Source organism: Chiloscyllium plagiosum, unplaced genomic scaffold (assembly GCF_037043375.1).
Source record: "Chiloscyllium plagiosum isolate Xiang-an unplaced genomic scaffold, Cpla_swu_hap1 HiC_scaffold_27, whole genome shotgun sequence".
Lineage (NCBI taxonomy): Eukaryota > Metazoa > Chordata > Chondrichthyes > Orectolobiformes > Hemiscylliidae > Chiloscyllium > Chiloscyllium plagiosum.
The window spans coordinates 23,885,703-23,911,125 of NW_028270165.1; the positions used below are offsets into that span (position 1 = coordinate 23,885,703).

Consider the following 25,423-nt stretch of genomic DNA (forward strand, 5'->3'; position numbering starts at 1 on the left):
GTCTACTAGTGAGTTGTTTAATGGTTTGATCATAATCGCAATATGCTATGATAAGAATGCAGAGGTTAGATCTGATCCGTGGATTGAAGCATTGCTTATTTCTGTCTATGACTTGCTGCTAATGCAGTTTGGCACGGAAAGAGGACTGTTTGGTCACTTCATTGTGTTGACACTTCATTTTTAGTCATGCTGTTTTTGCTCCTGGCATGCCCTCCTGCACACTCCATTGAAACAGAGTTTATAGCCTTTCTAATTAGAGTGGAGTGAGGGATATACCCAGGCCACGATTTTACAGATTGTGCTTGAGGACAATTCTGCTGCTGATGATGACCAAAAGCGTCTCATGGGTGTTCAGTCTTGACTTCCCAAATCAGGATAAATATTGTAGTTTACATTAACAGAATCATAGACAAAAGGAGCATGGAGGATTTGATTAAGTTGCATAAGTCACAGAACTATGTACAATTCTGGAAACCACACCACAGGAAGTGTGCAGGCGTATAAAATCAGCGAAGAATATAGTACAGAAGAAGCCTTTCGGCCCATTGCGTCTACACTGCCAGAAATGTGCTTCAATCTAACCCAGTCACGCTATTCCACGCCATGCCCATAGCACTCAATCAAATGTGGCCACATCAAACTTCTGTACATCTCCAACAAAGCCAAAAATCGCACAATACCAGGTTGTAGTCCGACAGCTTTATTTGGAAGCACTAGATTTCGGACCACTGCTCCCTCGTCAGGTAGCTTTGCAGCAGGACTATAAGATACAGAATTTATAGCAAAAGATTATACTATCATGCAGTTGAAAACATACATTGAACAAAATTCGACTGCTGCAAAAGACATCAACATAGTTTTGATTTGGTGCAGATATGGTTGAAAAAAGTGGGTAAAATCAGAGGTAGGGAGTATAACTTTATGGAATTACAGCCTCCACTCACTTTGTTTGAACGAACCATAATGCAATGCATATTTCTTTGAATTGACAGAGATCTCAGAATTCTGAAGTACATTTGGGCCTGCATGTCCACGTCCATGGATCATTGAAGTTGTAATGCAGATATAACATATGATTAAGGTAGACAAATAAAATGTCATACAGTCATAGTGTCAGACCACAGGGAAACGAACCCATTGCTTCAAGCAGTCGATGACAAACACAATCCCAAATTAAACTAGACCCTCCTGCCAGATCCTGGCCCACATCCCTCCAAACTTTTTCCTGTTCATGTACTTATCCAAATGTCTTTTAAATGTTGTCATTGTACCCACGTTCCTCATTTCTTCAAGATGTTCATTCCGCATGCAACCGCCCTCAGTGGAAAATAAAATAGTCCAATGTCTTTTTAAATCTGTCTGGCTCGCTTAAAACTGTGTCCCCTTGTCTTGAAATCTCCATCTCAGGGAAACGGCAACTACCATTAACTCTATCGAAAACTCTTATAGTTTTAAATGCCTCTATAAGGTCGCCTCTCAATCTTCTACGCTCCAGTGAAAAATGTTGCAGCCTCTCCAGCATTTATTTATTACTCAAACCTTCCATAGCCGGCGACATCCTGGTAAATATCTTCTGAGCCCTCGCCAGTTTGATAATATCGTTGCTGTAACTAGGTGACTACAACTGGTCACAGTATTCCAGGACAGGTCTCATTAATGTCCTGTACAAGCTCAACATAACTTCCCAATTCCTAAACCTAAAGGAATGTGTAGTGAAGGAAGTGTGCCAAATATCTTTTTAACCATTTTGTCTATATGTGACACAACTTCAAAGTATTCTGTACCTGCACCCCACGATCCCTCATTTCCAGTACCGAAGGCCCTATCATTAATTGTATAAGCTTTACCTTCGTTAGTTGTATCCAAATACAATTCCTCACATTTATCAAGTAGGGCACCATCTGCCATTTTAAAACTATTTTGGCTTATTTTATGAGGATTAGAACATAAAGTTAAGGTTTGGGTGAGACCATGTCTATTTCATTGGTTATATTTCCACTCTCCTAATTTAAGAAAGGCTACGAATTCAATACAGTGGATTTGCAATCGATTGACACGGCTGATATTTGGATAATTTAGTGTGTTAGTTCTTTCCCTGTAAGATCTGACTGTTTTCATGGCATATGTTGTTTTAATATTATGCATTGTACAATAAAATTTGTCATTGGTTTATGGGATAGGTTTCATCTCTTGATGACATACCAAGCACATGCATCTTGTGAAGAATCTCTTAAAACTAATAATGTTGTTGTCAGTCAGACCAATAACTTTCCAGCTTTCGACAAATGATGCAAATGATCTCTAACCGTTACATATTTCTTCTCTCCATTACAGCTAACTTGGCAGTGATTGTTATACTGTGTCGAAAACAATGTGGTCTCTCGGGATGTATCATTTACTATGTAGTTTCCATGGCGGTGGCAGATCTCCTGGTCATTAGTATCACTGTGATATTAAATCGGATTGCTGGCATTTACTTCCCATTCACTTTCCTATCCATTACACCAATATGCAGTCTTCGTATTGTCCTCATCTACACAACCATAGACAGCTCTGCATGGTTGACAGTCGCTTTCACCTTTGATCGATTTGTGTCCATTTGTTGTCAGAAGCTGAAGATAAAGTATTGCACGAAGACGATAGCAGCGCGGGTTATAGGAATCATCTGTGTACTGAGCAGCCTGAAAAATGTTTCTGTGTATTTTGTATTTGAACCTCTGTATGTAATTAACAATGTACCCTGGTTCTGTGTCCCAAAATTAATAGCTTACACATCACCTGCATGGGCTGCATATGACTTGATTCGTTCAATTTTAACGCCTCTACTCCCATTCATTCTGATTTTACTGCTCAATGTCCTAACCGTCAGACACATTCTAATTGCTAACAAGGCTCGCAGGAGACTCCGAGTTCAAAGTAATGCAGAGAGTCAGAGTGACCCAGAGGTGGAGAAGCGGAAAAAGTCAATGATTTTACTCTTTGCGATTTCAGGCAGTTTTATTTTGTTATATTCGCTATTTTTTGTAACAATCCTTTATATTAGAATTGCAAAGGTGACGTACTCCTCCGGCTCTGATGTCAATAATTCATCAAATATACTTGAGGAAGCCGGGTACATGCTTCAGTTTTTGAGCTCCGGCATCAACCCATTTATTTATGCTGGAATCCAGAGGAAATTTAGAGACGAGATAAAGAATGGAGTCAAATATCCACTGACCTTTCTTTTAACTTTAATTAGAATTTAAAAAAAGTTGAAAATGTAACCTGTACATTATATTGAGCTGTAACGTTTCATTTTTTGTTCTGTCTCAAACCACTTCCTTTATGCCAGACAGATGTGCTCCAGCATAAGGTCTTTTATGAAACATATACAGGAATGACCGCTCCCTCAGCTATCTCTCCTTCAGAGTGGCAAGGTTGCTTCTGACAGAAAATCCCGATGGCTGGTTACTGTCTTGTTGGATAACACCTGTCAATGATCATAATTAAATTCCATATTACTTCAGCCCTGCGCAATAAAAGTAGTTGACTTCTTTATCAAAGATAAAAAGATGTTAAAGTAGGAATCCATATTTACTTGCCATTCTGAATATTTTAACGGTTATTTGTTGGTTTTGAGTTCTCCTCTGGAAATGTTACAAAATTGCTGTAAAGTGTGCAACCAAAATTATGTTCATTAGTTGAACGTACATCAGTGGAGGTGAATCATTTACTCTGATTTCTCTCCACGGATGCTGCCAGACCTACTAATATTTCTATCAATTTCTTTTTATGTTGTTATTTCCTTTCAAATTCTTCACAAATTCCGTCAGAACTAAACAGTATTTGCTTAAATTAAATCTCACTTTGTTTCTTCATTATCAAATGGCATTATTTCCCAACAGAACATTTTCCAAACAGCTTCAGACAATTGATTGACACAGTGTAAATTACCCAGGCGTAAACGTCTACATAGAACTACGAGCGTCCAGCTCAGAGAGGAATCCGGAGCAGAGGTAGCATTTGGCTCAGTCTGTTCCACTCCGGGGAATCCGCACAGGGACCAAGGATGGAGAAGACCATTTCTGCTCTGGAGTTACTGCTCTTGGGAGGTAACTAGTCTCATTTCAGGTAGCATTCCTTACCAATATCCTGTTGGCTCCCTGCTGAACCATCCACAATTACTCAGTTATACACATGCTTTTATAATTAACTGATCGATCACAGCTAAAGCACAGCTTCTGAACAAACTTGACAAATGGTCAGGCAATCATGATCAAATGAGCGACTGCCTGTACTGAATGACTGAAATCCTGAACCAACTAAAATCAAGAGCATTCTCAAAATGGACCAACAGCCAATGAATTGCTTTTAAAGTGTGTCACTGTTGTTATGTAATGGTCGTGTTTGAGAAGTGTTCGGGGTCAACATCCTTAAGTACCTTAAGAATTACATGCTTCTTTGAATTCCAGGTAATACATTGATGTTGGCTATTAATTTCACGAAGCAAACACACGAAACAGATTTCAGTTGAAACGTGAGAGTTCTGTATTTATGATATCTACTTTACATCAGGGAGAATAAGGCTTCCTCAAAACTTAACTGTCAATTGGGCCTCGGTACACGTGACAATAAATTCAATTCAATTCAAGAGGGAGATATACAGACACAGACTCAGCATCTCACAACAGCCCAGCTTCCTCACCACCTTCCTGCAGTACATCTGCTAAACAACATCAGGTCATCACAGCTCTACTTTCTTCACACTGAAACCCTTGCGGACTAAATGAACCTTTTCGAGGCTCAGAGAGAGCACCGTTTCTGGTGAGGGCGGTTCTGAAATGAAGAATTGGCACAAGGCTTCCCGTCAGCATCACTGGCTTGACTTTGGTTACAAGATGAATGCGCGCCCTGAATCTGCTACAACCAGTCCAGTGAGACTCTGCTTCCATCCAGATGGAAAATTGCTGCACTTTAATGTGTATCCTGCCACCTGCAAATCCCCCTCCAAGTCATTCACTGTCCTGAGTTGGCAATATGAATTGAATTGAATTGAATTTATTGTCACGTTGTAACGAGGCACAGTGAAAAGCTTTGTCTTGCGAGCAATACAGGCAAATCACAGAGTTAAGTAGCACAGATAAGTACTTGATAGGTAAACAGCGGCGAAAACAAAAACACAGGGGCAGGCGAATGTTAAGAGTTTGAGAGTCCATTCAGTATTCTACCAACAGTTGGGTAGAAACTGTTTGGAAACCGGCTGGTGCGTGTGTTCAGGCTTCTGTACTTTCTCCCCAATGGTAGAGGCTGCAGAAAAAAAAACATTGCCAGGGTAGGATGGTTCTTTGATGGATCTCTGTGTGTGAAAACGCGGATCCCTTCCCCAAAAAGGGGTTTCAAGACACTTTGACCCTCTCACACTTCAGTCCAAAATCTTTGTGCGGTTTGACCTCAAAGTAAGGTGTCCGCTTGAAATGTCAGAGCACACAAGTCAGCAGGCCAAGTGCTGGAAACCGGGATTAGAGTAGTTGGGTGTTTGATAACCCCCTCTGACACGTTGGGCCGAAGGGCCTTTTCCCAAGCGGCTGGAAAAACGTCGTGACAGCGAGACACTGATCTCCAGCGAAAAGGAAATGAAAATGCAAAAGCACCGTCATTGCGTGTGCTCAGTAGCTCCTCTGGGTCGCCTATGTCTAGGAATCAGTGCTTTCCCCACCACAGCCTGGGTTCGATCCCTGGTTAGAAAATAGGAGGTTATTTCTTCTGATAATTAAACGCGATGACAGCGGGGAAATAAGCCGTAGCGCTGGCAGGAGAATCTTTATCGCCCAAAACTTTATTCAGTTTAATCTAAAGCAAAGAATTGTGCATGCTGCTGATCACAAAGACAGAAAATGCTAGAGAAACACAACAGCGCTGTCAGCATCTGTGGAGAGAAACGGAGTTAACCTTTCAGCTCCAGTGACCATTGGTCTAAAGGAGAGTGGTTATGTATTTCTATATTATGTTGCTGAGGGAGATTGTCAGCTTTATCTGTTCAAAGTCTGTGAGAAGATTTGTAGCTCGGATGCTCGTTGTTGTGGTTCTGTTCGCCGAGCTGGGAATTTGTGCTGCAGACGTTTCGTCCCCTGTCTAGGTGACATCCTCAGTGCTTGGGAGCCTGCTGTGAAGCGCTTCTGTGGTGTTTCCTCCGGCATTTATCGTGGTTTGAATTGGCCACTTCCGGTTGTCAGTTCCAGCTGTCCGCTGCAGTGGCCGGTATGTTGGGTCCAGGTCGATGTGCTTATTGATTGAATCTGTGGATGAGTGCCATGGCTCTAGGAAAGGTACACAGGAAAGCCACACACACAGACCAAGTCCTAAACTACGAAAGCAACCACCCCAATACACGCAAACGAAGTTGCATCAAGACACTGTTCAAAAGGGCCACAAAACACTGAAGTACACCAGAACTGCAAAAAGAGGAAGAAGAACACCTCTACAATGTATTCGCCAAAAACGGATATCCCCGCAATTTCATCAACAGATGCCTAAGGGAAAGACAACAGAATGAGGACATGCCACAACCCAAAGGACTAGCCACACTACCATACATCAATAGCATTTCCGAACTGACAGCCAGACTACTGCGACCACTAGGACTTATAACAGCACACAAACCAACAGCCACCCTCAGACAACAACTCACCAGGAAAAAGGACCCGATACCCAACATGAGCAAAACTAATGTAGTGTACAAACTCCCATGCAAGGACTGCACAAAACACTATATAGCACAAACAGGAAGACAGCTAACGATCCGCATCCATGAACACCAACTAGCCACGAAACGACACAACCAGCTATCCTTAGTAGCCACACACGCAGATGACAAGCAACATGAATTCGACTGAGACAACACTATTATTATAGGACAAGCCAAACAGAGAACAGCCAGGGAATTCCTAGAGGCATGGCACTCATCCACAGATTCAATCAATAAGCACATCGACCTGGACCCAATATACCGGCCACTACAGCGGACAGCTGGAACTGACAACCGGAAGCGGCAGATTCAAATCACTATAAATGCCGGAGGAAACATCACAGAAGCGCTTCACAGGAGGCTCCCAAGCACTGAGGATGTCACCTAGACAGGGGACGAAACGTCTGCAACACAAATTCCCAGCTCGGCGAACACAACCACAACAGCTTTATCTGTATAATCTTGCAGGTAGATAGGATAGTGAAGAAGGTGTTTGGTATGCTTTCCTTTATTGGTCAGAGTATTGAGTACAGGAGTTGGGAGGTCATGTTGCGGCTGTACAGGACATTGGTTAGGCCACTGTTGGAATATTGCGTGCAATTCTGGTCTCCTTCCTATCGGAAAGATGTTGTGAAACTTGAAAGGGTTCAGAAAAGATTTACAAGGATGTTGCCAGGGTTGGAGGATCTGAGCTACAGGGAGAGGCTGAACAGGCTGGGGCTGTTTTCCCTGGAGCGTTGGAGGCTGAGGGTTGACCTTATAGAGGTTTACAAAATTATGAGGGGCATGGATAGGGTAAATAGGCAACTCTTTTCCCGGGGTCGAGCAGTGCAGAACTAGAGGGCACAGGTTTGGGGTGAGAGGGGAAAGATATAAATGAGACCTAACGGACAACTTTTTCACACAGAGGGTGGTACGTGTATGGAATGAGCTGCCAGAGGATGTGGTGGAGGCTGGTACAATTGCAACATTTAAGAGGCATTTGGATGGGTATATGAATAGGAAGGGTTTGGATGGATATGGGCCGGGTGCTGGCAGGTGGGACGAGATTGGATTGGGATATCTAGTCGGCATGGACGGGTTGGACCGAAGGGTCTGTTTCCATGCTGTACATCTCTATGACTCTGTAATCAGCTTATTTAGCAAAATCTCTCTCTCTCTCTCTGCCTGACCAATTCTCTCTCTCTGCCTGACCAATTCTCTCTCTCTCTCTCTCTCTGCCTGACCAATTCTCTCTCTCTCTCTCTGCCTGACCAATTCTCTCTCTCTCTCTGCCTGAACCATTCTCTCCCTCTCTCTCTCTCTCTCTCTCTGCCTGACCAATTCTCTCTCTCTCTCTCTGCCTGAACCATTCTCTCCCTCTCTCTCTCTCTCTCTCTCTGCCTGAACCATTCTCTCTCTCTCTCTCTCTTTCTCTCCCACACATTGGATTACAACAGTCAACCTTATAACTTTAAAAGGATTTCATCAGCTCTAATGTTCCTTCCGTTTCTCTGAGGTGGGGGAAAGGCTCTGATGAAATATTTGCCTTTCTTTTTGCATTCTCTCAATTAGCAACCATATTCAATGGAGTTTTGGTCCTTTCACTATGTGTTCCTATCTGTCCCTCTGTATCCAGCTCAACCTGTTTCACTCTCTCAGTCAGTCCATCTCTCCCAGTTCCCAATTCTGCTCTTTGAAAAGTCTGAAATTCGGAGAGAGTTTGACAGTGCAGCTGCTGAGAAGACCCAACCCCCCCTTCTCCCTCTTCCTCGCCCCCTATGCGCACCTCCCCCCCACCCCCCCCCCCCCCCCCCCCCCCCCGCTTCCAACCCCCTCCCCCAAGACTGGGGTTTCCAGAACTGGGGATACATTCTTCAGATAACGTATCTAACAATTGGGCCTGATAGGAGGAGACGTCTCTTTTCTCAAAACACTGTGAAGCTTTAAAGCTCCAAATGGGATGTTTATTCTCTCAGAGGAACATTTCCCACACAATTTTAGAATTTATAGGGACGTCATTAATGTTCGTGAGGGAGCTCATCCTGTCCAGGTCATTGCTGCTATATCCCTCGGACACTCTGCGGTTCATCCTGCCTCACCGGGGACTGAAAGAATGAAAATAAAAGAAGGAAAATAAATGTTTATGGAACAGAGGAAAGGAGCTCTACCATCAACTCATCGTTACAGTTCAGCATTTTCTGATGGGGCTAAATGTTATCACGGTCAGTTGAAACAGAAGTTAAATTGTTCAGTCAGCAGGTGGATCACAAGAGAGAGGTTTAAACAAACACTCTTTAACATAAGGCGTAGGCTCCACTGGGAACTTGAACCCATGACCTCCTCCTTGTTGGGCAGCTGCCATTACCATTTGAGAAGAGGTGAGGGCTGCAGGTGCTGGAGAGTCAGATTTGACAAGTGTGGCCCTGGAAAACCCCAGTCGGTCGGGCAGCATCTGAGGGGCAGGCGAGTCGACGTTTCGGGCACCAGCCCTTCATCAGGAATGTGGGGGTGCCAGGGAAAGGGGGCTGAGAGATAAATAGGACGGGGATGGGGCTGAGGGGAGTTAGCCGGGAAGGCGATAGGTGAATGCAGATGGGGAGTGTTGGTGTTAGGTCGGAGAGGAGGGTGGAGCAGATGTGTGGGAAGGAAAATGGACAGGTAGGACAGTTCTAGAGGGTGATGCCGATTTGGAGGGTGGGATCTGGGATGAGGTTAAGGAGGGGAAGTGAGGAAGCCGTTGAAATCCGCATTGATTCTGCGTGGTTGGAGAGTCCCAAGGCGGAAGGTGAGGAGTTCTTCCTCCAGGCGCCGGGGGGTTAGGGTTTGGTGATGGAGGAGGTCCAGGACCTGCATGCTCTTGGGAGAGCAGGAGGGCAGGTTGATGTGTTCAGCCACAGTGTGACGGGGTTTCTTTGGTGCGTGTGCCCCAGAGATGTTGGCATCCTGCCTCCCTAATATAGAGGAGACCATATCTAGAGCAAGCGACACAGTAGATGAGGTGGGTGGATATGCAAGAAAATCTCTATTGGACGTGGAAGGAACCTTTGGGGCCTTGGAAGGAGGTGAGGGGGGGGGGGGGGGGGTACGTGGAGGTGCAAGTTTTGCACCTCTTGCTGAGGTAAGGGAAGGTGTTGGGAGTGGTGGGTGGGTTGGTGGAGATGGGGAGCGTGGACCAAAGGAAGGAATCACGGAGGGAATGATCTCTGCAGAATGCTTGTAGGGATGGGGAAGGAAATATATCTCTGGTGGCGGGGTCTGACTGTAGCTGGCAGAAATGGTGGAAGAGGATACGTTGCATCCAGAGATTGGTGGGGTGGAAGGTGAGAACCAAGGAGGGGGAGTGGGAGGCTGAGTTCTATCCTTGATTGTGGTTGGTGAGGGTGGGGTTCAAGGACAGAGGTACGGAGTGGAAGAGATTCACTGGCGCATGGTGAGGGTGACGTGTTGGGGGTCAGGGAAACAGAAGTTATGGAGTAGGTGGAGGGTGTGAATGGTGTCCTGAATGTATGTGAGGTGTTCCTGGACCAAGAGAGGTAGGACAAGAGAAGATAGGTTCAGTGGAGTAGGAGCAGGTGGACACAATGGGTCGACTGGAGTAGTCAGGTTTGATATTTTTGGGGAAGAGGTAGAACCAGGCAGTGGGAGGTTTCCGGACTATGAGGATGGGAGATCCGCTGAAGTGATGAGTTTGTGAATGGTCTGGGAGATGATGGTTTGGTGATGGGAGGGTGAGGTCATTGTCGAGAGGGCAGTCGGAGGAAGTATATGTGAGTTGAAGTCTGGCTTCAGTGAGGAAAGGTTGGTGTGCCAAATGTGGAATGTTTCAGGGAACATCTCTGAGACACAGAGTCCATAAGACCATAAGACATAGGAGTGGAAGTAAGGCCATTCGGCCCATTGAGTCCACTCCACCATTCAATCATGGCTGATGGTCATTTCAACTCCACTTACCCGCACTCTCACCGTATCCCTTAATCTCTTGTGAGATCAAGAATTTATCAATCTCTGCCTTGAAGACATTTAACATCGCGGTCTCCGCTGCGCTCCATGGCAATGAATTCCATAGGCCCACCACTCTCTGGCTGAATAAATATCTCCTCATTTCTGTTCTAATTTGACCCCCTCTAATTCTAAGGCTGTGTGCCCAGGTCCTAGTCTCCCCACCTAATGGAAACAACTTCCAGCATCCACCCTTTCTAAGCCATGCGTCATCTTGTATGTTTCTATTAGATCTCCCCCTCAACCTTCAAAACTCTAATGAATACAATCCCAGGATCCTCAGCCATCCTCAGTATGTTAGGCCTATCATTTCCAGGGATCATCCGTGTGAATCTCCGCTGGACATGCTCCAGTGCCAGTATGTCCTTCCTGAGGTGTGGGGCCCAAAACTGGACACTGCATTCTAAATGGGGCCTAACCAGAGCTTTATAAAGTCTCAGAAGCACATTGCTGCTTTTACATTCCAATTCTCTTGGGATAAATGACAACATTCCATTTGCTTTCTTAACCCTCCCCCATGCTTTCTTATCCATTCCTGAAGAAGGGCCTGTGCCCGAAACGTCGAATCTCCTGTTCCCTGGATGCTGCCTGACCTGCTGTGCTGTTCCAGCAATAAAGTTTTAACCATGGACTCAACCTGAAAGTCACCTTTAGAGAATCCTGGACTAGCACTCCCAGATCACTTTGTACTTTGGCTTTATGAATTTTCTCACTGTTTAGAAAATAGCCCTGTATTTTTTTTTCCAGTTTGCAAGACCTCACATTTGCAAGGTGACAGGACCCACTGCCCTGTGACCAAACACTTCAACTCCCCCTCCCACTCCACCAGGGAAGGCAAGTCCTAGGCTTCCTCCACCATCAAATCCAAGCCACACGGCACCTGGAGGAAGAACACCTCATCTTCCACCTTGAGAACTGTCCAACCACACAAAATCAATGTGAATGTCACCAGTTTCCTCATCTCCCCTCCCCCCACCTCATCCCAAATCCCACCCGCCAACTCGGCACAGCCAACTTGACCTGTCCTTCCCATCCATCTTCCTTGCCATCTATCCAGTCCACCTTCCACTCCAATTTATCACCATCACACTCCAACCTGCATCTAACTATCACCTTCCCAGCTACCTTTCCCCCACCCCCACCCTCCTATTTATTTCTCAGCCCCCTTCCCCCTTTTCCCTCCCCCCCTCCACATTCCTGATGAAAGGCTTAGTTTCAACCAAGAGTCGAATGAAAGGAGGGGGTGGAGGGGCTGGAGAGGGATGCAGGGCTTGGCAAGGGAGTTTCTTGAAATTGGGGAACTCAATGAAAAACTAGCTACATGAACATGAACACCAACTAGTCATGAAAAGTAATGACCCTCTCTCACTAGTATCCTCACATATGAATGAGGGAGGACTCCACTTCGACTGGGACAACATATCCATCCTAGGACAAGCCAAACAGAGACACGCATAATTCTGAGAAGCATGGCATTCCAACCTAACTCCATCAACAAACACATTGACTCGGACCCCATTTACAACACCCCAAGAAAAAGAACAGGAAATAGCATCACCACAGAAAATGATGTCACCACAGGAAATGACATCACCAACCCGAGGAAACTCAAACGTATAAATAGAAAGTAAGCTACACCAGTGGTGCTTCATAGAGTGGCTCACTGATGACGTTATTTAATATGGTGATGAAACATCTGAAAATGAACCTTCCAGTTCAGTGAGCAAGCTGACATTCAGAACCTCAACCTGAGCTACAAATCTTCTCAAAACTTGCTGGAGAACTCAATGTTGAGTCATAGAGTCTGAGAACACAGAGACAGGCCCTTTGGCCCAAACTGGTCCACACCAACCATCCACACTAACCCGATTTCCCTGCACTTGGCCCATATTCTTCTAATCCTCTGCTTTCAATGTATTTGTCCAAATGCCTTTTAAATGTTGTTAATGTACCCACCTCAACCACTTCCACAGACAGGTCCATCCCACCCTGGCAATGCTTTTCTACAACCTCTACCATCAGGGAAAAGGTACAGAAGCCTGAACACACGCACTGAATGGACTCACAAACTCTTAACATTCGCCTGTCTCTGTGTTTTGTTTTTGCTGCTGTTTACCTATTATTTACTTATCTATACTATTTAACTCTGCGATCTGCCTGTATTGCTCGCAAGTCAAAGCTTTTCACTGTGCCTCGGTACATGTGACAATGAATTCAATTCAATTGATTCCATATGTGTACCATCCTCTGTGTAAAAACGTTGCCCCTCGGGTTCCCTTCTATTCTTTCCCCTCGAGCCTTAAACTAATGCCCTCTAATCCTTGATTCCCAACACAGGGAAAAATGCTGATTCCTCTGGGCTGTAAGCTGCCCAGGTGGAGGATGAGGTGCTGATCCTTCAGTTTGCGGTCTGATTCACTGTGGCAATGGAGGAGGCCAAGGATTGACATGTCGGAAAGGGAGTCCAGGTTTTGCATCTGTTCTGGTTGCAGGAGAATGTACCTGGGGGTTTGGGGGAGGGGGGTGGTGTTGGTTGGGAGAGTGGCACAAATGCCATCCAAGGGCATGATCTTTGCGGAAGGTGGAGAGAGGTGGGGAGAGGAAGATGATCTTGGTTTTGGGGTCCAGTTGGAGTTTGCAGAACTCTTTAAGGATGATGGGTTGGATGCAGAGACTGGTGGGGTGATAGGTGAGGACAAGGGGGAGTTTGTCTTTATCTGATTTGGAAGGGGGATGTTTAGAGAAATGGATCGGTGAATGGAGGTGCTGCAGTGGACGGCTATCTGGATTACAGAGGGAGGAAAAGCACGTTGTTCAAAATAGGTGCACATCTGGGATGTTCGCAAGTGGAGCATCTCCTCATCTGAGCAGATGTGACAGAGGTGGAGGAATTGGGAGAACGAGATGGAGTTCGTGCAGGATACTCAGTGAGAGAAAATGTGGTTCAAATAGTTCTGGGAGTCTGTGGGGTTGCAGTAAATGTCAGTCTGTGGACGGTCACTGGAGATGGAAGTGGAGAAGTCAGGAAAGGGGAGGGAGGTGTCTGAGATGGATTTCCACTTCCAGAATGGAACATGGGTCTTTCCAACCATTGACTAGGACCCACAGGAACATCTTCAACTTCCATCTCCGCTCCACACAAATCTTTTAATGCTGCCCAGGATTCCACCAACAGAAGGACTGGGACCTGCCTCAATGCCCCTGCACCTCCTGTGCCCCCCTCCCCCACTCCGAACTCCGTGCACACTCCAACCAACCCATGGACTCCAATCCTCAGGCTCACTCCTGGGTCCTACTGCTCATCCGCAAACCCCACAGTCCACCCTGCCGCTCCACCTCTCCCCACACCTATTTAGCTCATCCCTCGCCCCATAGTCCTCCCCAAATTCCATTTCCCATTCCACTTCCCAGACCCATTCCCCTCCCCCAAATTCCATCTTCCATCCCACTTCCCAGCCCACTCCTCTCCCAGGACTACTCCCCCACCACCATCACACCACATCCAACTCTTACCCATCACATGCTATCACCAATTGCCCCCCCCCCCCCCCACCACCACCACCATTTAGCCTTCTTGAGAAACTGCCCCCAAAGCCCCACCCCTGAGCATTGGCACATATTCACACCAGCCCCCCACCCCCCACCGACCTCGGGCTCTGATGCGGAACGGTTTATCCTCAGTAAAGGGCTCACATTCATGCCACTTTGCCCCCATCTCACTGGGCCCTGTGCCCACCATGACGTGGAGCTGTTCTGCCGCCGGCACCTCAGTGCTTTCTTCTTCGACCAAGACCCCCAACCACCCTTCGATGACCCCTTCTTCAGCCTCCAACTTTCCTATTGGACACCCTGTCTCAGCCTCTCACACCCTGAACTCTTTATTGCTGACTGACAAAGCGACTTCGCCGGCTCAATTACTCCATCACCCATGCCAACCTCACCCCTCAGCCACGCCAACCTCACCTCCTCCTGAGCACCAGCTCCGTGGCACTATGCCCTACCTGGATGAGGGCTTAGAAGGGTGGGTTAGTAAATTTGCGGATGACACTAAGGTCGGTGGAGTTGTGGATAGTGACGAAGGATGTAGTAGGTTACAGAGAGACATAGATAAGCTGCAGAGGGGCTGAGAGATGGCAAATGGAGTTTAATGTAGACAAGTGTGAGGTGATTCACTTTGGATGGTGTAATCAGAATGTAAAATACTGGGCTAATAGTAGGATTCTTGGGAGTGCAGATGAGTAGAGAAATCTCGGTGTCCATGTACACAGATCCCTGAAAGTTGCCACCCAGGTTGACGGGGTTGTTAAGAAGGCATACAGTGTTTTGGCCTTTATTAACAGAGGGATTGAGTTCCGGAACCATGAGGTTATGCTGCAGCTGTACAAAGCTCTGGTACGGCCGCACTTGGAGTATTGTGTACAGTTCTGGTCACCGCATTATAAGAAGGATGTGGAAGCTTTGGAAAGGGTGCAGAGGAGATTTACTAGGATGTTGCCTGGTATGGAGGGAAGGTCTTACGAGGAAAGGCTGAGGGCCTTGAGGCTGTTCTCGTTAGAGAGAAGGTTGAGAGGTGACTTAATAGAGACATACAAGATAATCAGAGGGTGAGATAGGGTGGACAAGGAGAGCCTTTTTCCAAGTATGGGGATGGCAAACACGAGGGGACACAACTTTAAAGTGAGGGGGGATAGGTATAAGACAGGTGTCAGAGGTAGTTTCTTTACTCAGAGAGTAGTAAGGGTATGGAATGCTTTGCCTGCAACGGTAGTAGATTCGCCAACTTTAAGTACATTTAAGTCGTCATTGGACAGGCAAATGGACATACATGGGATAGTGTAGGTGGGATGGTCTTCAGATTGGTATGACAGGTCGGCGCAACATCGAGGGCTGAAGGGCCTGTACTGCGCTGTAATGTACTATGTATCCCCCTTTACCGCATCCCTACTGTGACCCATCAGGTCACTACCGCCCACACTGTTTGTGCCCTCATCATCGCCGGTGATCTCCCCTCCGCTGCCTCTAATCTCATCCTCCCCCAGCTTCGCACTCTTCGGTTCTACCTGCTTCCCAAGATCGACAAGCCCACTTACCCTGGCAGACCCATCGTCTCGGCATGCTCCTTCCCCACCGAACTCACCTCATCCAACCTCGACTCCATCCTCTCCCTTTCGATCAGGCACTTCCCACCTACATCTGTGACACCAAACATCTCTTCTGTAACTTCCAGCTCCCGGGCCCCCAGCGCTTTATCTTCACTGTGGATGTGCAGTCCTTAAACACGTCCTTACCCAACAACGATGGCCACCAGACCCTCTGCTAATTCCTCTCTAATAGACCCATCCAGTCCCCCTCCTCCAATTCACTCCTCCGCCTTGCTGAACTGGTCCTCACCCTCAACAACGTTTCCTTTAACTCCTCCCATTTCACCCAAATCCATGGGGTAGCTTTGGGCACCCAGGTGGGCCCCAGTTATGCCTGCCTCTTTGTTCACTATATTGAACAGTCCCTCTTCAGTACTGTGCCCCAACTCTTCCACCATTACATTGATGACTGCACCGGTGCAGCGTCCGGCACCCAGGCTGAACTGGAGCAGTTCATCGACTTTGCCCACAACTTCCATCCCATCCTTGTATTCACTTGGTCCATCTCGGACACCTCCCTCCCCTTTCATGATCTCTTCATTCCCATCCCGGGTGACAGTCTCCAGGTGGACTTATGTTTACTACAAACCCACAGACTGTGATAACTACCTGCACTGCATCTCCACCCTCCACCTAAAGCTCCACCCCGGTTTCCCAATTCGCCCACCATTGCTGCATCTGCTCGGACGAGGAGACATTCCACTCGTGAGCATCCCAGATGTCCACCTATTTTGAACAACATGCTTTTCCTCCTTCTGTCATCCAGACAGCTGTCACTGCACCACTTCCACTCCCCATTCCACGCTCTAAACCACCCCAACACAATAAAGACAGAGCCCCCTTGTCCTCACCTACCGCCCAACCAGTCTCTGCAGCCAATGTATCATCCTTAAACACTTCTGCCAACTTCAACAAGACCCCACACGAAGAACATCTTCCCCTCCCCACCCCTCTCTGCCTTCCACAAGGATCATTCCCTTTGACAGCCCTTGGTTTGCGCGACTCTCCCCACCAAACCTCTGAAACCCAAGGTACCTTGCTCTGCAACTGGAAAAGGTGCAAAGCCTGCTGGTACACCTCCCCCCTCACCTCCAACCCAGGTCCCAAACAGTCCTTCCAGATGAGACAGAGGTTCATCTGCCTCTCTTCCAACCTAGTTTACTGCATCAGGGAGTCCTGATGTGGTCTTCTCTACATCAGGGAGACTTAAAGTAAACTCAGGGAACGGTTCACTAAGCATCACAGCTACGTCCACAGGGGTCGACCGAACCTCCCAGTCACTACCTGTTTCAATTTCCCCAACCACTCCCTTTCTGACATCACCATACTTGGCCTCTGCCATTGCCAAAACAAACCACAGCGCCTATTGGAGGAACAACACCTTATCTTCCACCTGGGTAGCCTACAGCCCGCAGGACTCAACATTGAGTTTGTCAATTTCAAATAACCTCCTTCCCCATCCCCCAACGCTTCCCCATCCCCGACTCCCTCCCCATCACCCAACTCCCTCCCCATCCTCCAACTCCCTTCCCAGCCCCGCCCCACCCTTCCCATTCCCCAACTCCCTTCCCATCCCCAACCCTGTTCCATGAAACGGGATGACACAAGGTGAACGGCGAACAAGGGGCAGCTGCCATAGTTGGAGAGGACAATTGGGAGTAGTTCGCATGCGTGTCAATCCTGGGCCAGCTGAGAGACTATTGTGATTCACTCTCTTTCTCTTTCCTGCACTGACAGGGATGGAGTTTATAAACTCCCTGCGTAGAGGGTAGACAGGGCTGTATTTGTGCATAGCACCGGGGTAGAGAATATTCTGAATCTCTCCCTCTCTCTTGCACTGAGAGGGATGGAGTTTATGAACACACTTCACAAAGGTGAGCAAGGCTGCATTTCTACACAGCTCCAGGAGAGAGGAAATTGTGAATGTGTCTGTCTCTTGCACTGACAGGAATTGAGTTTATGAACTGTCTTCACAGAGGGTGAGCAGGGCTGCCTTTGTGCACAGCTCCTGGAGAGAGAATATTGTGAATCTCTCTCTCTCTAACTTTCTTGCACTGACAGGGATGGAGTTTATAAACTCCCTTCACAGGCAGTGAGCAGGGCTGTATTTGTGCACAGCTGCAGTAAAGAGGATATTTTGAATATCTCTCTTGCTGTTGCACAGCTCCAGGAGAGAAAATATTCTGAATCTCTCTCTCTCTCTCTCTCTCCCTCTCTCTCTCCTGCACTGATAGGGATGGAGTTGAAAAACTCCCTTCACAGGGGGTGAGCAGAGCTGCATTTCTGCACAGTTCCCAGAGAGAGAGTATTGTGAATGCCAGTCACTCACTCTCTTGCACTGACAGGGGTGGAGTTTATAATCTCCCTTCACAGACAGTGAGCAGGGCTGCACGTGTGCACAGCTCCAGGAGAGGGAATATTGTGAATTTCTCTCTCTCTGTTGCACTGACAAGGATGGAGTTTATAAACTCACTTCTCTGAGAGTGATCAGGACTGTTATTGTGCTCATCTCCAGGAGAGAGAAAATTGTGAATCTCTCTCTCTCTCTAACTCTCTTGTACTGACAGGGATGGAGTTTATAAGCTCCCTTCATAGATGGTGAGCAGGGCTGCATTTATGCACAGCTCCAGACAGAGAATATTGTGAATCTCTCTCTCTCTCTTGCACTGACAGGGATGGAGTTTACAAACTCCCTTCACAGACAGTGAGCAGGGCTGCATTTATGCACAGCTCCAGAAGGGAGAATATTGTGAATCTCTCTCTCTCTCTCTTGCACTGAAAGGGATGGAGTTTACAAACTCCCTTCACAGACAGTGAGCAGGGCTGCACTTGTGCACAGCTCCAGAAGGGAGAATATTGTGAATCTCTCTCTCTCTCTCTTGCACTGAAAGGGATGGAGTTTATAAACTCCCTCCACAGAGGGTGAGCAGGGCTGCACTTGTGCACAGCTCCATGGGAAAGAATTGTGTAAATCACTTCTCTCTCACACAGTGGCACTGACCAGGATGGAGTTTATTATCCTTTCACACAGGGTGAGCAGGGCTGCCTTTGTGCACAGCTCCAGGAAAGGGAATATTCTGAATCTGTCTCTCTCCCTCCTGCATGGTGTTTATATATTCCTTTCACCGAGGGCAAGCAAGCAAGGTTGCATTTTGTGCACAGCTCCAGGTGAGAGAATATTGTGAATCTCTCTCTCTCACTTTCTCTTTCTCTCTCTCGCAGGATGGAATTTATAAACTCCCTACGCAGAGGGTGAGCAGGACTGCACTTTTGCTCAGCTCCAGAAGAGACAATATTGTGAATCCCTCTCTCTCTCCCCTGCACTGTCAGTTTTGGAGTTTATAAACACCCGTTACAGAGGGTGAGCAAGGCTACATTTGTGCACAGCTCTAGGAGAATAAATATTGTGAACCCCTTTCTCTCTGTTGCGCTGACAGGGTGGAGTTTATAAACTCACTTCACACAGGGAGAGCAGGGCTGCATTTGTGCTCAGCTCCAGAAGAGAGAATATTGTGAATCTCTCTTGTTCTTTCTGTCTCACTCCTGCACTGACAGGAAGGAGTTTATAAACTCCCCTCACAGACGGTGAGTAGTGCTGCATTTGTGCACAGCACCAGGAGAAAGAACTTTGTGAATCTCTCTCTCTCTCTCTCCTGCTTTGAAGGGATGAAGTTTATAAACTCCCTTCACACCGGGAGAGCAGGGCTGCATTTGTGCACAGCTCCAGGAGAGAAAATATTGTGAATCTCTCTCTCTCTTTGTGGCACTGACAGGGATGGGGTTTTTCAACACACCTCACACAGGGTGAGCAGAGCTGCATTTGAGCTCAGCTCCATGAGACAATATTCTGAATCTCTCTCTGTCTCTCTTTGTGGCACTGTCAGGGAAGGAGTTTATAAATTCCCTTCACAGACGGTGAGCAGGGCAGCATTTGTGCACAGCACCAGGAAAGACAATATTTATTTCTGACAAGTTTTTGTCCTGGACGGGCAGTGATATTTGTTGTCAATGTATTGGACAAGATGTTCAAAGAAGCTGAAAAATGTGTTGCTGGAAAAGCGCAGCAGGTAAGGCAGCATGCAAGGAGTGGGAGAATCGACTTTTCGGCCATGAGCCCTTCTTCAGGAAGGCTTATGCCCGAAACGTCGATTCTCCTGTTCCCTGGATGCTGCCTGACCTGCTGCGCTTTTCCAGCAACACATTTTTCAGCTCTGATCTCCAGCATCTGCAGTCCTCACTTTCTCCAGGATGTTCAAAGAATCCAGGGCCTTGTGAAATCTTGTTGCCTGAGTAAATCCCAGTAAGTCCCAGTGATGACCCACATGTCCCTGTGTGTCTGCATGAGGATCCCTGTTCCCATCAGCCTCCACTTCCCAGGGACATGGCTCCAGTTGCTGCCTGCGGACTACAAATCCCAGAATCCCTGTCGAAGGGACCCTAGCCCCGCCTACCCCGGCGAGTCACAATGCGCCGCTTTGACCAATGGGAAACGAAGAAGACCCGGAAGCATTCTCCCGGGCTGAGGCTCCTCCCCCTTCCCCTGTGTGCAGCTTCAGGGAGCACGAGCCCCCCCATCCTGCTGCAGCAACTGGACGGGGAGCAGAGTCTTGTCCAGGACAGGAGACAGTGAGTATCAGCTCCTTCAGGAGGATGGGGAGGGTGTGTATCAGGGACAGCAGTGTGTCAATGGGGGGGGGGGGGAAGGAGGGAAATCCTATCCCAGAGAACCTCCAGTTGTTCTGTTCTTATTGAGATATGTATCTTGATTAAGTTTAAAAATATAAGCCATAAGTATTAAGTTAGCCTGGAGCAATGTTTAGTTGAGGAATAAGGCAGTGCTATTTTCTGGGTCTGTAGATTGAAAGAACAAAAATGTCCTTTAGTATAAGAGTGACCTGCTCTTCTTGTTGGATGTGGGAGTTCAGGGAGAGTTTACTGGTACTGAGGGTTATATCTGCAATAAATGCTGTTGGCTGCGAATCCTATCAGATTGCCTGTCTCTCCAACCGATCCATTCAATAAGGAATTTACAAGAGTAAGGGGGTGGGATGGATGGCCTCTTGGTTCGGTCACTGTTGGAATATTGTGTGCAATTCTGGTCTCCTTCCTATCGGGAAGGTGTTGTGAAATTTGAAAGGATTCAGAGAAGATTTACAAGGATGTTGCCAGAGTTGAGGATTTGAGCTAGAGGGAGAGGCTGCATAGGCTGGGGCTGTTTTCATAGAACATAGAAGAATACAGCGCAGTACAGGCCCTTCGGCCCTCGATGTTGCGCTGATCCAAGCCCACCTAACCTACACTAGCCCACTATCCTCCATATGCCTATCCAATGCCCGCTTAAATGCTCATAATGAGGGAGAGTCCACCACTGCTACTGGCAGGGCATTCCATGAACTCACGACTCGCTGAGTAAAGAACCTACCCCTAACATCTGTCCTATACCTACCCCCCCTTAATTTAAAGCTATGCCACCTTGTAATAGCTGACTCCATACGTGGAAAAAGATTCTCACTGTCGACCCTATCTAACCCCCTAATCATCTTATACACCTCTATCAAGTCACCCCTAAACCTTCTTTTCTCCAATGAAAACAACCCCAAGTGCCTCAACCTTTCCTCATACGATCTTCCTACCATACCAGGCAACATCCTGGTAAACCTCCTCTGCACCCGTTCCAGTGCCTCCACATCCTTCCTATGTATGGCGACCAAAACTGCACACAATGTGGAGTGTCGGAGGCTGAGGGGTGACCTTATAGAGGTTTATAAAATCATGAGGGGCAAGGATAGGGTAAATAGACAAAGTATTTTCCCTGGGTTGGGGGAGTCCAGAACTAGAGGGCATAGGTTAAGGGTGAGAGGAGAACGATATAAAAGAGACCTAAGGGGCAACTGTTGTATGGAATGAGTTGCCAGAGGAAGTGGTGGAGGCTAGTACAATTGCAACATTTAAAACACATCTGGATGGGTATATGAATAGGAAGGGTTTCGGGAGATATGGCCAAGTGCTGCAGGTGGGACTAAATTGGGTCGGGATATCTGCTCAGCATGGATGAGTTGGACCGAAGGGTCTGTTTCCGGGCTTTACATCTCTTTGGCTGTATTTCTAATGTTTGCATGTTTCCCCTTTGACAGGATGCTGGACGGTGAAGACTTGCTGACAGAGATCACCAAACGAACATTACGTACAGTCAGTGAGTGCATTAATCAGGACCTCGATAACCATACACAGAGAAATGTCCATTTGTTTTACCTACACCGAAGGTTTAAATGATCAGTCTGGACTGGGAAAGCTCGGAGACACATTCTCCCCATCCCCAAGTAAGGGTCTTCCAGCAAACGGACTCTGGGAAATAAACCCTTGAAGGTGGGAGCCAGCGTTGAACAGCATCAGACAGTACCCAGCACGGAGACACCGTCCACGTGCTCTGAGGGGATTCACCTTCAACTGATTGTGCAAAACTCCGATACACAGCATCACCCAGAACATGGAGAAACCCTGGAAGTGTGAGGACTGTGGGAAGGGATTCCACTCCCTGTCAACCCTGGAATTTCATCGCCGTGGTCACAGCAGGGAGAGGCCATTCACCTGCTCGGAATGTGGGAAGGATTTCCCCAATTCCTCTGCCCTGCGGAAACACCAGCGCTCTGCAACTGGGGAGAGGCCATTCACCTGCTCGGAATGTGGGAAGAAATTCCATGAATATTTCACCCTGGTGAGACACCAGCGAGCTCACACTGGAGAAAACCCGTCCAGCTGCTCGGAGTGTGGCAAGGTATTCACTCAGTTATCCAGCCTGCGTGCACACCAGCGAGTGCACACTGGGGAGAGGCCGTTCAGCTGCTCTGTGTGTGGCAAGGGATTCATTCAGTTAGCGCACCTCCGCAAACATGAGCAAATTCACACCCGGGAGAGACCCTTCAAATGCTCCAACTGTGAGAAACGGTTCCGAGATTCATCTGCCCTCCGTATACACCGACGAGTGCACACTGGGGAGAGGCCGTTCAGCTGCTCTGTGTGTGGGAAAGGATTCATTCAGTCATCACATCTCCGCAAACATGAGCAAACTCACAAGTGAATACAGGAGTGGGATCTGCTGTTGATCAGCAGCAAGCTCTGTGCTACTGGGCAGTAGTTATAAGACCATCCTCATCTGCAATCTCATTTCCGTTTTGTATACCGTCCTGATGTCAAACTACATTGGCTGTTGGCCCAGTGTCGCTGAGTCAGAATCCCGGACATCCCTCTCTCCCAGCATTGTAGGTGTTCCCGATACCACAAGGACTGCAGATACAGAGAGCAGCTCAGCATCACCTTCTCAACAAGGACAGGGAACGCTGACCTGGACAGTGAGACTGGAGCCCAAGCACTGATTTTAAACACGAGGGAGTTACCAATCTGCGACTGAGCCATATTCATTCAGACCGTGGGTGAGGTCACAGGGTCACAGCAGTGCCCACTCTCTCTCACCATTGGGACTTCTAGTCAGCGTGGCGCTGTTCCAGCCTGGCACTGCATCTTCCCCACACGGGCAATGATCCCCAAAACCTCAGACAGGCCCGCCTCTCCCTGGCCTCTCAGTAAGGGTTTACTTCCTGCTACAAAGCCTGAAATAAATCTGAGAGACTGTTCCATGGCGTCAGCAGCACAGGGCCCAGGGCAGTCGTATTTATACTCCAGGTGAGTCTCCACTCTCCTCACTTCACTTCATCTCTCTCCAGCGGTACATCCTTGTGTCCCTCTCTCCCTCCTGAATGTGGCTGGGTATGGGCTCTCTCTCTCTGACCCTCTCTCTCTCTCTGTCCCTCTCTCTCTCTCTCTCTCTCTGTCCCCCTTCTCTCTCTCTCCCCTCTCTCTCCCTCTCTCTCTCTGTCCCCTCTCTCCTCTCTCTCTCTGTCCCCCTCTCTCCATCTCCTCGCTCTGTCCCCCCTCTCTCTCTCTTTCTCTCTCTCTGTCCCCTCTCTCTCTCTCTCTCTCTCTGTCCCCCCCTCTCTCTCTCTCTCTGTCCCCCCCTCTCTCTCTCTCTCTGTCCCCCCCCTCTCTCTCTCTCTCTGTCCCCCTCTCTCTCTCTCTCTCTGTCCCCCCCTCTCTCTCTCTCTCTGTCCCCCCCTCTCTCTCTCTCTGTCCCCCTCTCTCTGTCACCCCCCCCTCTCTCTCTCTGTCCCCCTCTCTCTGTCCCCCCTCTCTCTCTCTCTGTCCCCCTCTCTCTCTCTGTCCCCCTCTCTCTCTGTCCCCCTCTCTCTCTCTGTCCCCCTCTCTCTGTCCCCCTCTCTCTGTCCCCCTCTCTCTGTCCCCCTCTCTCTGTCCCCCTCTCTCTCTCTCTCTGTCCCCCACCTCTCTCTCTGTCCCCCTCTCTCTCTCTCTGTCCCCCCTCTCTCCCTCTCTGTCTCTCTCTGTCCCCTCTCTCTCTCTGTCCCCCTCTCTCTCTCTGTCTTTCTCTCTCTCTCTGTCCCTCTCTCTCTCTCTCTGTCCCCCTCTCTCTCTCTCTTTCTCTCTCTCTCTGTCCCCGCTCTCTCTCTCTGTCCCCCCCTCTCTGTCCCCCCTTCTCTGTCCCCCCCCTCTCTGTCCCCCCCTCTCTGTCCCCCCCTCTCTGTCCCCCCCTCTCTGTGTCCCCCCCCTCTCTCTCTCTCTGTCCCCCCCTCTCTCTCTGTCCCCCTCTCTCCCTCTCTCTCTCTGTCCCCCCTCTCTCTCTCTGTCCCCCTCTCTCTCTTTCTCTCTCTCTGTCCCTCTCTCTCTCTCTCTGTCCCTTCTCTATCTCTCTCTCTCTGTCCCCTTCTCTATCTCTCTCTCTCTGTCCCCTTCTCTATCTCTCTCTCTCTGTCCCCTTCTCTATCTCTCTCTCTGTCCCCCCCTCTCTCTCTCTCTCTGTCCCCCCCCTCTCTCTCTCTCTCTGTCCCCCCCTCTCTCTCTCTCTCTGTCCCCCCCCTCTCTCTCTCTCTCTCTTTCCCCCCCTCTCTCTCTCTCTCTCTCTCTGTGCCCCTCTCTCTCTCTCTGTGCCCCTCTCTCTCTCTCGTCTCTCTCTCTCTCTCTCTCTGTACTCCCCTCTCTCTCTCTCTCATTTCCCCCCCCTCTCTCTCAGTCCCCCCCCTCTCTCTCTGTCCCCCCTCTCTCTCTCTCTCTGTCCCCCCCTCTCTCTCTGTCCCCCCCTCTCTCTCTCTCTGTCCCCCCCTCTCTCTCTCTCTGTCCCCCCCTCTCTCTCTCTCTCTCTGTCCCCCCCTCTCTCTCTCTCTCTCTGTCCCCCTCTCTCTCTCTCTCTCTCTGTCCCCCCTCTCTCTCTCTCTCTGTCCCCCCCCTCTCTCTCTCTCTCTGTCCCCCCCTCTCTCTCTCTCTCTGTCCCCCCCTCTCTCTCTCTCTCTGTCCCCCCCCTCTCTCTCTCTCTCTGTCCCCCCCTCTCTCTCTCTCTCTGTCCCCCCCTCTCTCTCTCTCTCTGTCCCCCTCTCTCTCTCTCTCTCTGTCCCCCCCTCTCTCTCTCTCTCTCTCTCTTCCCCCCCCCCCTCTCTCTCTCTCTCTCTCTCTGTGCCCCTCTCTCTCTCTCTGTGCCCCTCTCTCTCTCTCTGTGCCCCTCTCTCTCTCTCGT

General features: G+C 48.4%; 1 protein-coding gene across 1 annotated transcript; it reads left to right on the forward strand.

The window, feature by feature from the left end:
- Positions 1 to 20,367: 20,367 nt before the first annotated feature.
- Positions 20,368 to 23,675, forward strand: LOC122543753 (uncharacterized). Its single transcript, XM_043682513.2, has 2 exons — positions 20,368 to 20,472; positions 21,981 to 23,675. Exon 2 carries the CDS (start codon positions 22,334 to 22,336, stop codon positions 22,922 to 22,924), a length of 591 nt encoding a protein of 196 aa, XP_043538448.2. The 5' UTR covers positions 20,368 to 20,472; positions 21,981 to 22,333; the 3' UTR covers positions 22,925 to 23,675.
- The last annotated feature ends 1,748 nt before the right edge of the window (positions 23,676 to 25,423 follow it).